At 41.5% G+C, this 14869-nt stretch overlaps 1 protein-coding gene across 1 annotated transcript in view; it reads left to right on the forward strand.

Annotated features, from left to right (window-relative positions):
- Dlg5 (MAGUK family member discs large 5) overlaps positions 1 to 14869 on the forward strand; it is a 409368-nt gene that overhangs the window by 384908 nt on the left and 9591 nt on the right. The window contains exons 24-26 of the mRNA XM_080276235.1: positions 2769 to 2991; positions 9999 to 10240; positions 11434 to 11663. Coding sequence (XP_080132361.1) covers positions 2769 to 2991; positions 9999 to 10240; positions 11434 to 11663 — 695 coding nt within the window. The remainder of the gene's footprint in view (positions 1 to 2768; positions 2992 to 9998; positions 10241 to 11433; positions 11664 to 14869) is intronic.

The following is a 14869-nucleotide window of genomic DNA, read 5'->3' on the forward strand; positions in this document are numbered from 1 at the left end:
CATCACTAATATATATACAGTATATATATATGTGTATATATATATATATATATATATATATATATATACTGTATATATATATGTACAGTACATACACACACAGACACACACACACACAGTACAGTCCCAGTTAACTGGAAAGCTTAGGGAATTTATTCTTCCCAGTTACTGATTTATTTATTTTATTTATTTTTTATTTTTTATTTTTTTTCTGCGAGGAAGAAGGAACCAAAGGCCATGAGCCCGCAGTAACAGTTCCCTCCAAGAGAAAAACAAAATATAATAGAGAGCCAAATTCAAGATCCGATCATTTTGAGATGCCTGGACACACTGCGTTTGAAAGACTGGAGATCATAGGCAGCAGGAAATACAGACAGAGGGAGACAGTTCCAGAGTTGACCTGTTGCATAAATGAAAGACTGGGAGTAACGGTTAACTCTTGCATTAGAGAGTTGGACCTGGATATCTGATGTATACAGTACTCTTATACATAGACTATATCGTTGCAGTACGGTAAAACCTCGATATAACGTGTACTGGAATTCGCTTTTATTTACTCCAGGAGCCGACCGGACTAAATTCTTTTATATCAGGAAAAATCTGATAATGCCAGAAGCGGTATGGACTGCCTGACCTCAGTCCGGAGCAGCCGTAGCATCATTCTTATTTTTCGGGAATAGTCCAATAAATACAGTTTCAGTCCGGACTGGTGATGCCTGGACTTCCCCCTGCATAGCATTTCCCCGGAAGTCCCTGATATACTGCTCGAGGGTGATGAGTGATAGGTCAAAACATAGACAAAGTGAACATCTTTAGCTTGTAAAATCGTAAATAATAAGGTGTATTGAGTGTACAGTACAGTATTTGAAAGTGCTTAAAATTAAGTTGTAATGATAAAGTATTTTCTGAGTGCAAAACAATTAGAAAAGTGGTCTACATTAATATTAAGTGCTAGCATTAATGGAACACCTTTAGTTTAAGTGTATAGTACTGTACAGTATCAACTTTCAATATTAAGTTTTGATTGTGCGTCTTAAAGTACATTACAGTACTGTACTTGTTTAGTATAGATGCCTTGAAGTTAAGTAAGTGTGTCATCTACCTATTCAGTACAATCATCTCTACTGTACAGACTCCACTAATGGACCACTTCAGCTATGTTCACCACAATAAGGTAAATAAAGGACATGTTTATCAGTGTACAGTACAGTATTATTAAGTATATTTTTCCATTTGATTATTGTCGTGAATGTGCAATACAGTATGGTACTGCAGTGGAAGTAAAATCAGTTGGTGACACCATGGTGAAAAACCGTTGGTGTGATCCAAACTAATGCCAGATATATCAGAAAAAGTCTGGGTTAGCAGGGTGAAGTCCAGATGTCGCTTTTATCGGACTTTCGCTTTTTTCGGACAGGCTTGGGCCTCAATTAGTCCGTAATAGTGAGATCGTACTGTATATACAGTGTCACTTATATCCAGGGGCACAGAAACAGGTCTATTTTAAACATAACCCCATCTTGAGCTCACTCCATAGACATAACACATGTGATTGCATTGTCTTGCAGTAGAAGAAAATGCACATGGTGAGTTAATTTAGCAAAAAATATTATTCATGATTTTACTCATAAAACATGGAAAAATAAACTAAACAAATAAATCTTGAGCATTTATCAGTGAACTAATTTTAGATAGAAATGTTGTACCGTAGAATTATCGTGACTTCCATACAATACTCACACTTGTGTATATGGCTGCAGCCCACCAATTTATTCCTTACCTGACCACCATCATTTCACCCCTCACTCATCACTCAGCTGTTTTGCAGGTGATGCAGCACAGTATATATGTATGAACTGCATGTGCAGCTATTTTATCCAAAGAAACAAACCTTCATTTCTGTCAGCTAGATTTTATCTTCTCTGCCAGAGCAAATCTGTTGTAAGATGATGTATAAATTCATCCTGAAATGCATTTGTAAATGCATTCAAAGATGATGTATAAATTCATCTAAGAATGTATTTGCAAATGCATTGCATGATGATTTACAAATTCACATTAGAATGCATTTGCACATCCTGTATCCTGCATGTCTCTTTCTCTTGTTATGCCTTGGAAAGCTCACATAACCTCTGTAGCAGTATCGGCTTTTCATGTTCAGTGCTCTGAACTTAGTGCATACTTTCTCTACCTCTCCAGTTGTTGACTCTGTACAGGGTCTCCCTTGTATGGAGTACCACTCTCTTGTGTGGGGGCCAACTGTACAATATTCTGAAAGAAGTGGAATCAAACTTTTCATATCTTCTCCCTTCGTGCTGACTCTACTTTATTCTCTCTTTATCTCTGTCACAGTGTTGCATCTCTCACTACAAGTGTTATTTCTTTGATCATTGCTCTTCAGAACTCTCTGCTTACATTCCCTCTCCATTATGGCAGACACAGCACCTGTATATCAGTGAGAGATAAAGAAGAAGTTGATGTTTTTGTGGCCCCAGACTCACTTAAGCATGAACTTGGTGCTTTTTTTCTGCAGTCCGCTATGGGATAGGGAGTGAGAGGGACAGTTGTTGGTCAGGACAGTGGGTGTGCCATATTATACTGGTGTCGTGCATGAATAGTAGCCTCAGATATTTGAGTCTTGGCCATCACCATTTTGGTGGGTTCCCCCTCAGAAAAGCAAGGTGCCAGACATGGAAGAAAATTATGCAATTAATGACAATGATTAAGTAATCAGTGATGGGGTATTTATAGTTACATTCATTTTGCAGGATATGAGGAAATCCAGGACCAGCCAGGAGATAGCTTTTACATTCGGGCCAAATTTGATCGTGTGAATGATGTGGGAGAGTCAACAGACCTGAGGTTTCGCAAAGAAGATATCTTATATGTTGACAACACAATGTACAACAATGTGCCTGGATTGTGGCGTGCCTGGGTGGTGGACGAGGATGGACACAAGCGGCAGTGTGGAACTGTACCTAGCAAAGAGAAGTATGCTCTCACTTATGTTCCCTTTCATTTAGTAGAGTTAATTATTGGTTACTTGATATTATTATTAGGACACACTTATTAATCAAAATATATTTTTACTGTAGTAATTCTTCAAGAACATATACAATCAACTAATTTCTCATGGTGTTGCTTTTGCTAGTTCTGGTTTATCATATGTTATGCTGTGGAAAACTTTTCTCTTTTTTTCTGGGGCCTAGGGACTATTTTGTGGGGTCTAGCAGTTGCTTCTAATGCTCAGGATTTATACTTAAACCTTGAGTAATACATACACAAGCAATATGTTTACATATATACTTGCAGAACTCATTCTTGCCACTTTCCAAAAGTCCAACTATTACCCCTTCTGCCCACCCTGCATCACATAAATGACCTTGACTGACACCCAGTGTCATGTAATCACAATAACAACATAACATATGACAATTAAAGAACATTAACCCGTCACGTCCCGAGGTTTTCCGCACCTCCGACATCCCCCAGTCCCGAGGTATTTTCGATTTTTTTTTTTTTTGGCTAAAACCTTCGCTTTTGGTGAGAAACATCGAAAATTCATAGAGAAATCGCTCACCTGAGGTTTAAAGTGCCCAATCCAGGTAGGAGTTCCTCCTTACCTGAGTGGGTTTTCTGACATGCTGGCACCAAAGAAAACGAGTTCTATGGGAGGGTAACTATTTTATCCACTCATAAACGGTATTTATTTATTTACTTGGTACGAATGTATATGTAGTATGACAGTATATTGGTTTTCAAGCAGTAATAAAGGCATTATAAGCATTGTTTCACTCACTAACTAATCACCATACCTGACCTATTTTTGCCACACTACCTGATCATTATTTCCGGCTGTTTCTTCTTCTAATGCTATGTAAACATTGTCCTCCACATTGTCATCGATTGGGGAATCACTCTGGCCCTGAATAACTTTATTAGCCAGGTCACTGGTAACAGGTCCTTTGCCAAGACAATGGCATGAGGGGGGGAGGGGGGAGGTTATGCAGTGTAAGGCATTGTCCCTGCTTGGTTTCTTGTACAGGAATAGAGGAAGGTGTCCCGTGTATACATACGAAAAATCACGTGCGAAAATTGAAAATTGTGCAAATTAGGTACCTTGCAATTGCACGACGTACTGGTACGTCGCCGGGACTGGCAAATGCAAATCGTGGTGACGTACCCATACGTCGTCGGGACGGGGCGGGTTAACATAACAGTAACAGAATTTAAGCTGTGTACCAGTATGCTGATCTTGTGTATCTCCCTGGCACTCTCCCCCCATCCTCCTGCACCAATGTTGTCACAGCATGGCCAGTGGTCAGTGACGCATCTTGACACTTACAAACACACAAAAAAACATTGCAATAACACTGCTAGACCTTGAAAGATGCGAAGGGTGAAGTGGAGTGGAACCAGGGCTGCCGTTTTTCTGTCTTTTGTTATGACCTCACATTCCACTGTGATGTCTACTGTCCATTGTTGTTATGAGTTAGTATTACTGTATTACGAATAGGCAAATTACATTGCAACATTATTTTAAAAAGCGTTTACTGGAATGTTGCATTACCATGCTAAATGACAGGTAATATTGAAAACTGATGGGAAAACTGATTTCTTCCCATGCAGTTTATATAGACAAACAACAGTGTCCCGATAAATACTGTGTTGTAGGAAGTGATTTGATACATTATATTAATTACATAATACATAATTGTGACTTACAGATGCTGGGAAAGTCAGGCTAGTGTGCATAAGAAACAAAAATTTTCACTGTTTTTACCTACTGTAAGCATTCGGGAAACTAGTATGACATACATGGTTTATTAAGCTATTACAATGGGTTATGTGAATATTGAAGCATTAGGGTACAGCCACACCGAACACGATGAGCTGGGAGACTTGAGCAGGGAGGGATGAGGTGACACGATAAAACTCTCTTAATCCTATGTGGGTGGCCATACTGAATGAGCTGGGAGTTCTGTCATTTCGCTGACCCTCCATGCTCGTTGCTACGTGATGCAGCATGTTCCAAAATGTCGTGCACTGCCTGGTGACATTCCCAGGCATGTCTGCACTGATGAACAGCTTCTGATTGTGTGTCGTGAACAAGGTTGCCACTTCTTGTTTGGCCAGGCATCACATTGATGCTCACCTCGACGCTTATCGCCTGACACTGCCTCCCCACTTGTCACTCAACACTACCTCCTCACTTGTCGTGTCTGGTGTGGCCGTATCCTTATGTTCGTAATTTATGGCAATCATGCACTCATTAGTTGTTGTCGTGTTTTTTTTTTTTTTTTTTTTTTTTTTTTTTTTAAATACAAGGAAGAAGGAACCAAAGGACATGAGCCCGCAGTTACAGTTCCCTCCAAGAGAAAAACAAAATACAATAGAGAGCCAAATTCAAGATCCGATCATTTTGATGCCTGGACACACTGCGTTTGAAAGACTGGAGATCATAGGCAGCAGGAAATACAGACAGAGGGAGACAGTTCCAGAGCTGACCTGTTGCATAAATGAGAGACTGGGAGTAATGGTTAACTCTTGCATTAGAGAGTTGGACAGAAAAGGGATGAGAGTTTGCTGCCAGACGGATGCTATGCGCCCATCGTAGAGGTGGAGGAATGCAAGCAGACAGTTCAGAGGAGCAGTGACCATTAAAGTAGCAATAGAAAAGAGATAAAGCTGCAACAGTGCGGCGAAGAGACAGAGGTTGAAGGGAGTCAGTAAGAGGAGGAGAGTTAATGAGACGAAAAGCCTTTAACATACGAAGAAGAAAATGTGCTGTGACCAGATGATGCAGAGGAAATGTGTGCATCGTAAACCAATGTACAGTCAAGTCGCCAGAGGTGCGGTTAATTGGTTCTGGACTGTGCTCGTGCCATAGAAAACCACGTCGTACAAATAACTAAACCTATGGGAAAAATGCAATTTGGTTCTGGACATTCACCCAAAGTCCCCCTTTTCACCCCACTTTTCCCCATTTTTCCCCACTTTACACACACACACAATAACATCCAACTTCTGGTTGAACCGTAACGACTGTATCTTACCCTAAGTGCTCCTAGGGGTGGCAGGTTTCCCGTGGTTCCTGTCTGCCATTTCTGTGGCACACTATGTAACAGTAGGCACAACAAATGGGAGGGTGATCATATATCAAGTGGTTTGGCTACATACTGAGTGGGGCTTGAACGGCGGATGAGGGCTGAGGTCCACTCTTCGGCCGCCAGGGGAATTTGCCCGCGCATTTCAAACCTTGCCACGCCCACGCCATGGGTATAGTTTATGCGTTTGGTTCGTTTTGGGGGGTCTGACACCTTGCTGTGTCTTAGAAAACTGTGCCATAGAGGCACATGCCGTAGGCGACTTGACTGTATTACTGTATAATCCAGCAATATCAGATGTTTTATTTTTACTATGCTGGGTGGTAACCACATAACCAAATTTTGGCGCCTGGTGGTTTTTTAGTGGGTAATTATGGCGCTCCAGTCGGATTGAGCCGATGAAGGTTTATATCCAAGGGATGGTTGGGGTTTATTGCTCACATAATGCCACTCAGGGATAAGTGAGGCTGGTCACTGTCATCTTAAATGTCAGGACCAACTTGCTTAGCCCCTTGGCTCCTACGCTCCTCATGGGGTAGCATAGGATTGGATGATGGATGGATGGAAATAAAGGTCAATATCCATAGGACCTACCAGGATGTGATGTGTGACGGCATATAGATTATCCAGACACAGTTTCATAAACATTGTCGCAGGTAAGGCACTGTACTCTTCCATGGTACAGCACCTTAATTACCGACAAAACCTCCAGGCACCATAGTTTGGCAGTACAGTTACCACCCAGCGTAGTAAATAGTTTCTTGGTGTACAGGAAACCATTTGGCTTGTCACTTAGGGTAGAGTCACCCGTAGACAGAAGAAAGGAACTTCTCTTAACCCCTAACTACTGGGTGTCGATGGGAACTGTCAAGATATCGGTGGCTGGGCAGCGCCGGGTGTCAGTCAGAACCGTACTTGTTTTTGCACCATAGTTTGAAGTGGCCTGCACTTTATCTCGTCACCAAAAGCTAGGGAGTTACGCCCACCAGCCTAGCCAACCATACCTCAGTCATCTTTGAGACTTTGCCAGGTGTAAGATGATCATTTCTTAACTCTTGTCTTCCGTTTCTGCTCCCACCTCACATGGACTTTTTCCTCATCCACCCCTGCCAAGCCTATTTCCAAGGATACAAGGAAAGAACTCAGTGGTAGTGCCATAGGGTGTGCCTTGAACACCACTGTGTCTAGGTTATCTTGTAATGGAGAAGTTATCACGTTGAGAGCAAAGCCATAGTTGGGGCCGTGGGCAGACAAACAAATGATTACTATACTAAGTCTCATGGCAAAAATTAGTCCTCTTCCTCACGTCATTACTCATCGACGCAGTGACCTACAGACCTGGGGATACTTTCATTTGCAAGAATTGTTGTTGAGTAATATGGTCTTTAATTTGATTCCTTAACTGCTTTAGTTTCTTTGATATTAAGTTGTGAAAAGAGGCTACTTTCAGAAAAAGTACCATAGGGAATGAACAACAGCATTTCAGTATAAATAGCCTGGCGTGGAGGGGTTAATATTGCATCACTTGCAGCATTATAGTATTTGTTAATCACTTGAACTGGTTTTAGGTGATAGCAGTGGTGTTTCAGTGGCCTTTTGTGCACAAAATAGAATGAAAGGAAAATGATCACAGTGAATGTAAACACTGGGCAACCAACTTGACTCTGACAGCTGACTGTCGGCCTGCATGCTTCACCACCTGCACAAGATTCTCAGAGGTGACCATTGAAAATATTGTTCCTGTGAAATCACAGCCAGTTTTTTAATGTTATTCTGAAGAAGAGTATCTCTTTTCAATTATCATTCTGGCACTTTACCACATAATGAATAGTCGTATAATGGCACCAGATTTTATCAGAAAGTTAATTACATTATAAATGAAGTTTGATTTTGATTTATATCCAACACTGTAGAAACCATAGCAATATACGATATAGTCATTTCTTGCATGAGTACAAACTCCCCTTGCAATATCTGCATTCAGTACAATTCATTAGTGAATGGTTATATTATTTTTAAATAAAAGAATTTAATAAAAATGTCTTACAGCATTACTTCTCTGTAAGGTAAGTAGCATGCTGCCAGACCTCCCATCCCAGCTGATGTTATGTTTATGTACTGTATATCACTCAGTGAGTTTTGTTAGTATGGTGATGACTAGGGAATTAGTAAATATATAGATAAATCATTGTTTAGAGATACAGAGCCACCTCATTATTTATGGGGCTACAGTCCTAAGTTACTGTCAGAACTGATTTTCCAAAGGTTGTTTTGATATAATCAGTATATAATTCTAATGCAAGCACTCATGTGATATGTTTACTTGATTTTTAATGATTAAAAATTCATTTCTTTTAAACATACCAATTCACCATAGGCCTGTCTCATCCACACTGAATATTAAAGGTGAGAATAAAATTATGGTAGGTGGGGCACTCACCATCCTGTCACTCAATGTAGTGTTGCTTTTGGGTGTCTGCCCTTTCCTCCCATCCTTCCTTCTTTCCTCCCTTTCACTTCTGTCTTTCTTTCCTTCATTCTTTCCTCTTCCTTCTGTCTACAGATTACTCTACACTGAGTGACTAGCCAAATGGTTTCCTGTACACCAGGAAACCATTTACTACACTGGGTGGTATCCATATAACCAGTTTACGGTGCCTGGTGGTTTAGCAGGTAATTAATGTGCTCCAGTCAGATTTTGTGGTATGTGGGGGTTCCCATCATCCACCCACTTAGTGTAGCTGTACTCTATTTTGGCTTGCCACTCTATTGAGTGGCAAGCCAAATGACTTCCTGTAAACCAGGAAATAATTTACAGCCCTGGATGGTAACCTTATAAGCAAAGAACATGTCTTCCCTATGTGACAGCAAATGGGTTGGTAGAGGGTTAGTGCCCCCTTGCTGGAAAACATCTAACTAGAAATATGAACAAGAAGCCTCAGACCAAGACTGACCAACAGGTGACAACAAAGGACTGAACAAAGGACATGGTATGGATTGTGGCATGGAATGTAAGGAGTGCAAATGATGAGGTGAAAGAGAGAGAGAGATTGTCCAGGTGCTTGAGGATGCAAAAGTGGATGTATGTGGAATAACTGAGACAAAATGGGGAGGTGAGAATGTGAGAGAAAGGGAGTATGGATGAGGTATATGCGTGGGAGTAGGTGAGACTGAGAGGGCTAAAGAAGGAGTTTGTATTGTTGTGTGCAAGAGATTGAAGGAGAATGCAAGAGAGTATGGATCCGTTGGCTCAAGGATTGTGTAGACAAGATTGAAAGTTGGACTACATATGTGGGTGATTGTGTGTGTGTATGCACCAATGCAAGATTGTGCAAATAGAGTGAAAGAAGAGTTCTGGACAAATGTGGAAGCATGCATGGAAAACTTTGAAAGGAATAAGTGTTTTTTATTGGAGATATGAATGGAAAAATAGGGAGTGTGAAGGTGGATGGAGTAGTTGGTGAGCAGGTTGTGCCTGCAGAAGTGGATGAGAATGGCAGTGCTCTAGTGGACATTTGTGCAGGGAGGGGGTTGCTGATAGCCAATACCCTCTATAGACACAAAATAATCCACAGGTATATGTGGCGAGTGATGAGAAGGGAGGATGGTGAACTGAATGAACGGAAGGCAGTGATTGATTATGTGTGTGTGAATGATAGGTTGAGAAGGTGTGTAATGGATGCAAAAGTATACAGAGGTTGGGGAGTGGACTTTCTGACCACTACTTGGTGATGGTGAAAGTCAAGGTTGAAATGAAATGGAGGAGGAGGAGGAGAAGGGAAGGACAGGAAGTAGCATCCATATTCATGTACATTATTTACACTTCACTTTTGTAATGTATATAACAAATAACTGGTGGGTCACATTCTTGCATTTTGTGCATTTCACCAGAGTTGAGGAAGAAATGCGTCGGCAGCGAAGTGTAGGGGATCTCCAAATGGACTCAAGTCGTCGTGGCTCAACCTCTGCAAGACGTTCCTTTTTCAAGCGCAAGAAACACTCACGGTCATCATCCCGGGATTCAAAAGAGCTGGCTAGCTTTTCAGATGCCTCTCTAAACTCCTACACTGAGACAGCTTTAATTCACGATGAGCCCTCCCCCAACTCTTATGTCAGGGTGGAGCGCCTGGACTGTAAGTAATAGTATTACCCAAATTAAATGCATGAATTATGACTTGATTCCAAAGGTGCAAAGCAGCTGAATGAATCATACTCATCAGATTTTTTTATTCCCCATTATTGTGAGTATAGTGATTTGGAGACAGTATGAACAGTGAGATCGAGAACAAAGAAACATCAAGGATAACATAAACTAACTTGAGAAAATCATGAATAACATAAACAGTTTTGAGAAAGAACAGAAATTCCCCTTCCCATCCCACTGTTCCTTTCCACCCCATTGAAGCCTTTCTTAAACCTGCTGTCACGTTGATGGACATAGAATAAAAACTATACAGACAACTCATGGTATCCAAAGGGGTTACATAATGCCAACTAGAGTGATGTTTGGGATACTGAGATGGTTATAGCATGAGTTCTATAGGGATATGTCAAGTACTCACAGAGTTTTACTCCTGTGTGTCTTTAGTCACCCCCCAAAGTACATATCCAGTTAAAATTACTCATTACACACTTACAGTAGCACAGTACCTGCCAGAGAATTCAGATAACAATGAGTAACAATAAGTGGCACGTGGCGGGCTTGTTTCGCGCCACTAGCGTTAGTTTACAGTTGAATATTTATCCCTTGCTGGCAAGTTGCCCACTCCCTCACCTGCATCTACCACCTCAGAAGATTTGAATGATGTGGGAGATGATGTGGATGATGTGGAAATGATTGAATATGGAAAGTGAGAATATGAAAGAACAATTAGGTTTAAGACTTATATTTGTTTGAATTGCTTAGAGTGAATTACGTAATTGTTTTGTTGAAGGTTTATTTAAGTTTATTTGAGTGAAGATTTATTTACGTTGACAGTTTCTACTACAGTTATGAAAGTGCAGTTATGTACTTAGTTACTACAGTGTACAGTATTAAGTGTTTTGGTGATGTTGAGTGGCTTTTGGGTGCTGGTGGTGGTGTTGGGCTAAACATCACCAGAAATGGGTGATGGGTGAGTACAACACTGTTCCTTTGTATCCTGCATATTATTATGGTATCTTTTATTCGAAAAAATCGATTAAACGAAACTTTGAAAGTCCCATGATTTTCGGATAATAGAGATTCCACTATATTCAGTAAGGTGAATCTGCATCAAATTAAGATGCTGTTGAGCCCTTAGATATGTAATTTTTTATGTAATGGAGACTTACATAATTTTTTCAGATCTGGTGCGTCGTCCAGTGGTTATGGTTGGTCCATTGTGGGAAGTGGTGAGTGAGAAGTTGGTGCACGATTATCCACATAACTTCACTAAATGTGTACCAGAGGTAAGCCACCTCTCTGCAACTGAGATTGAGGATGCAGTACAGAAAAACCTCGTGGTGGACTACCGGCGCCGTGGCTCTCATTTTGAAGTCACCACTGTCAGCCAGGTCAAGGAGATCTGTGACAAGGTGAGACAGATTGGCACACTTTACCCTCATACATTAAGTGACGAAGCTATCCTGATTATAAAGATTCACAGTCCATTCGCTTAATATGGGAGTTTCTATGACAAGAAATGCCTAGAGTGCGATGGAGGGGGGTGAAAAACTTGAATAATTGGTGGGGCGCAAAATCAGGGCAGCAAAGTGAGCCAAGTCCAGTGTCATGCCAAAGTGCACGACCTACTCTTGTACAGCATGCAAGGAAGTGACATGGGTCATGACATCAGTGTGCCATGTGACATAGCGGGCATCTGCACAGCTTCTCCCAGCTGAACCTTGGCAGCCTCACACAGTGTATACAGTCCCCTCATTTACACAGTCATGCTTTTTTTGCCATCATCACCATTCCGGGGCACCATAACCGCCTCGCACTGCCTTGGAACCCCATCTCATCAAGTCAATTAAGCCTTTCCTGCATAGATTTAAAGGTATGGGGCTATTATGTTGGTTATACTTACTGTGTCCATGTGTTTAATGTCCTATAATACATAAGCAAAATGGCAGACTAGGGGCCAAAGGGGTGGCTTTTGAAGCGGCCACCCCACCTATTAGAATTTTCCCCAATAAGTTATTTTATTTGTAAAGCCTGAAAGTTCTGGTGAGTGTGGTCTTCTACCACCCAAATTCACATGTGTTAAGTGATTGGACTGTCCAGTCATAACTCACTTACTGTATTGTACAGACAGTTGCACATTTATGACCTTTATGTGCTCAGACATGATTTTTAACATATCTGCCAGTTGCGTTGTCCATGCAGGAGGAGGAGGAGGGGGGAATCACGCAATCAGCCTCACAGTGGAATGCATTGTCCATATGTTTATACTGAGTCCACCAATTATTTGTTTGTTTGTTTCTCAGAGTTACCAGATTCTTGTCTCTCATGTTCATCATAGCTGGTGAATTAATATTCCTTACTATATACAGTCTCACCTCAGAGAATGACAGTTTGGTATGCGATAAGTTGATATAATAATGGAATAAAAACTATTTCCAGTTTCATGTTAATGATCATGGAATTCGTTTATATGATTTTTTAGAATGCCTAGAATGATGAGCTCATGTAAACACATGCCACTTATGCCTAGCTGTGGTGCCAATTGCACCATTGTACTGTGCATCACCTATCCCAAGTGGTGAGTGCTTTCTTAGCCTTTACTAGAATCGTTTATAGGATGTGTAGAGAATGTGCATATATATTTATGCATATTCTTTACACAGTAATGTAAGGATATGTGAGTTTGTGGTCATCAGTGGTGCAGTGGACGTGATTGTCAGTGAAACTGTCAGGCAAATGAGGGTGAGTAAGTGTGGTCATTGGTTTGGTCATTGGTCATGAAATAGAAATTTTGCTCCTGGTGGTGTCTGCTCCCGTCGTGCTTGAAGTGTGGGCAATGCCGCCCAAGGGGAATCCTCTTGGACATCGTCCCATTCCTCCTCACTTGAAACATCGCTCAGCTCATCCTCTACTTCGCTCTCAGTCTCCTCCTCGAAGAGAACCTTTTGCCACTGGTCAGAAGACAAACCTTTCTTCTCCATTTTGGCAAGCACTGACACAGAAAGTCAAGTATGAGCTTTTTAGGTCCTCTGCTGAAAAAGAAGGGATATTATTCACTGTCACGCAACACCTTCCATTGAGAGAAGCACTATACACGTCATGTTATATCTTTCTGTACAGCAAAGTGCTGCACCTATTACGAACAGTTCACATAAAGGAATAACTTTTCAGTGTCTTTTCACGGTCTCATAACTGTCTACTGGAGTCCGTGGGTATGTGTCATATATATATATATATATATACACACCCACAGTACCCTCGCGTCCAACACGCGTTAGTCCAGCACGATTTGGGTCCAGCACGGAGAGCAATTAATTAGTATTATTTAATACAATTTAATTACTGCAACACGAATGTGTTAGCATAACACGCACAGAGCTCCGAGAAGTGGGCGAAATCCGCAGAGTTCACTCTAGCACGATCACCCCTGGTCCAACACGGTCATACTGGACATTCCCATGATGATGATAGCCAATGAAAACTTCTGATCAAGTAGCCTTCCCCGCCCGCTATCGTGACGTGATCGTGATGCCGCCCAATTAAAAACGCTTCTGGTGTCACGTGATGTTTTGTTTACATTTCTCCCGCCACAGCACCACTCAGTCGCATAATTGCATTGGAAGGTGCTTTTTTCTTGCTGCATTTTCTGCCCTTGTTACTGCATTTTACCCTGCTCACGATGCCTAGGAAGCCTTCTGAGAACCCCAAGAAGCGTCGGCACCTCCCTCAGGCCACCAAGCTAGAAAGCATCGAGAGGAAGAAGAAAGGGGAAAGGAAAGTTGACATTGCCAAGGCCTATGACATGAATGAAGCCAATGTGAGGACCATAAAAAACCAAGACAAGATCCTGGCAGCCGAAGGCTATCACACAGCACTTCATACCAGGTTTGCCGAAGATACAATGGTAAATCGGAACGGTAACGTGGTAAAATTGCCGACGATACCACGGGTATTTGGAATTCATCTGGATGGATTCCTGCCGAGCATATGACGGGCAAAACAGTGTGACCAAAACCCAGGCGACTCGACAGAGAATGTATCGTACTACAGCATTGAACATTTAGCCTGACACTGACACTGAATACATATTAATATTTTGGAATAAATATCAATCATTTTGAAACCCTTCTTATCGGCGTGCGTACCAGTTTATAAACAAAGTTGCATCTCCTTTTTCTCTACCGAGTCAGCGACAGCGATCACTTTCCACAGTCACGAGACGGGGCTCTGGCAACAGTGTGAGAAGCATGCCCTTTGCCGAGGATTACAGAGTGCTAGGACAGGCAGAAGCAGGACCTTCCATGGCTGTGGACGAAGATAGTGATTCTGAGTGTGATTTCGAAGGATTTATGAGGTAGGTTTGATTTCGAAGAATTTATTAGGGAGGTTGAGGAGGAGCAACAGCCATTACCCACTAGTGACACCAGCAGCCATCCTCCGGGGACCCAGTAGGACTAACTACAGCCTTGGATACCACCTTCCATTCCCAGCAAGCCCACCAACACTATCCTAAAAGGTTAGTTATCATTCATAGCACAGTAGCATTTATTATAATTACAATAGTACCAATATATGTATAGGTATATGGTAGGTATTTAGGGTGACTTTTCCTAGGGTT

The sequence above is a fragment of the Coenobita brevimanus genome, chromosome 64 (genome assembly GCF_032717465.1).
Source record: "Coenobita brevimanus isolate Jiangsu-jjx chromosome 64, ASM3271746v2, whole genome shotgun sequence".
Classification (NCBI taxonomy): Eukaryota; Metazoa; Arthropoda; class Malacostraca; order Decapoda; family Coenobitidae; genus Coenobita; species Coenobita brevimanus.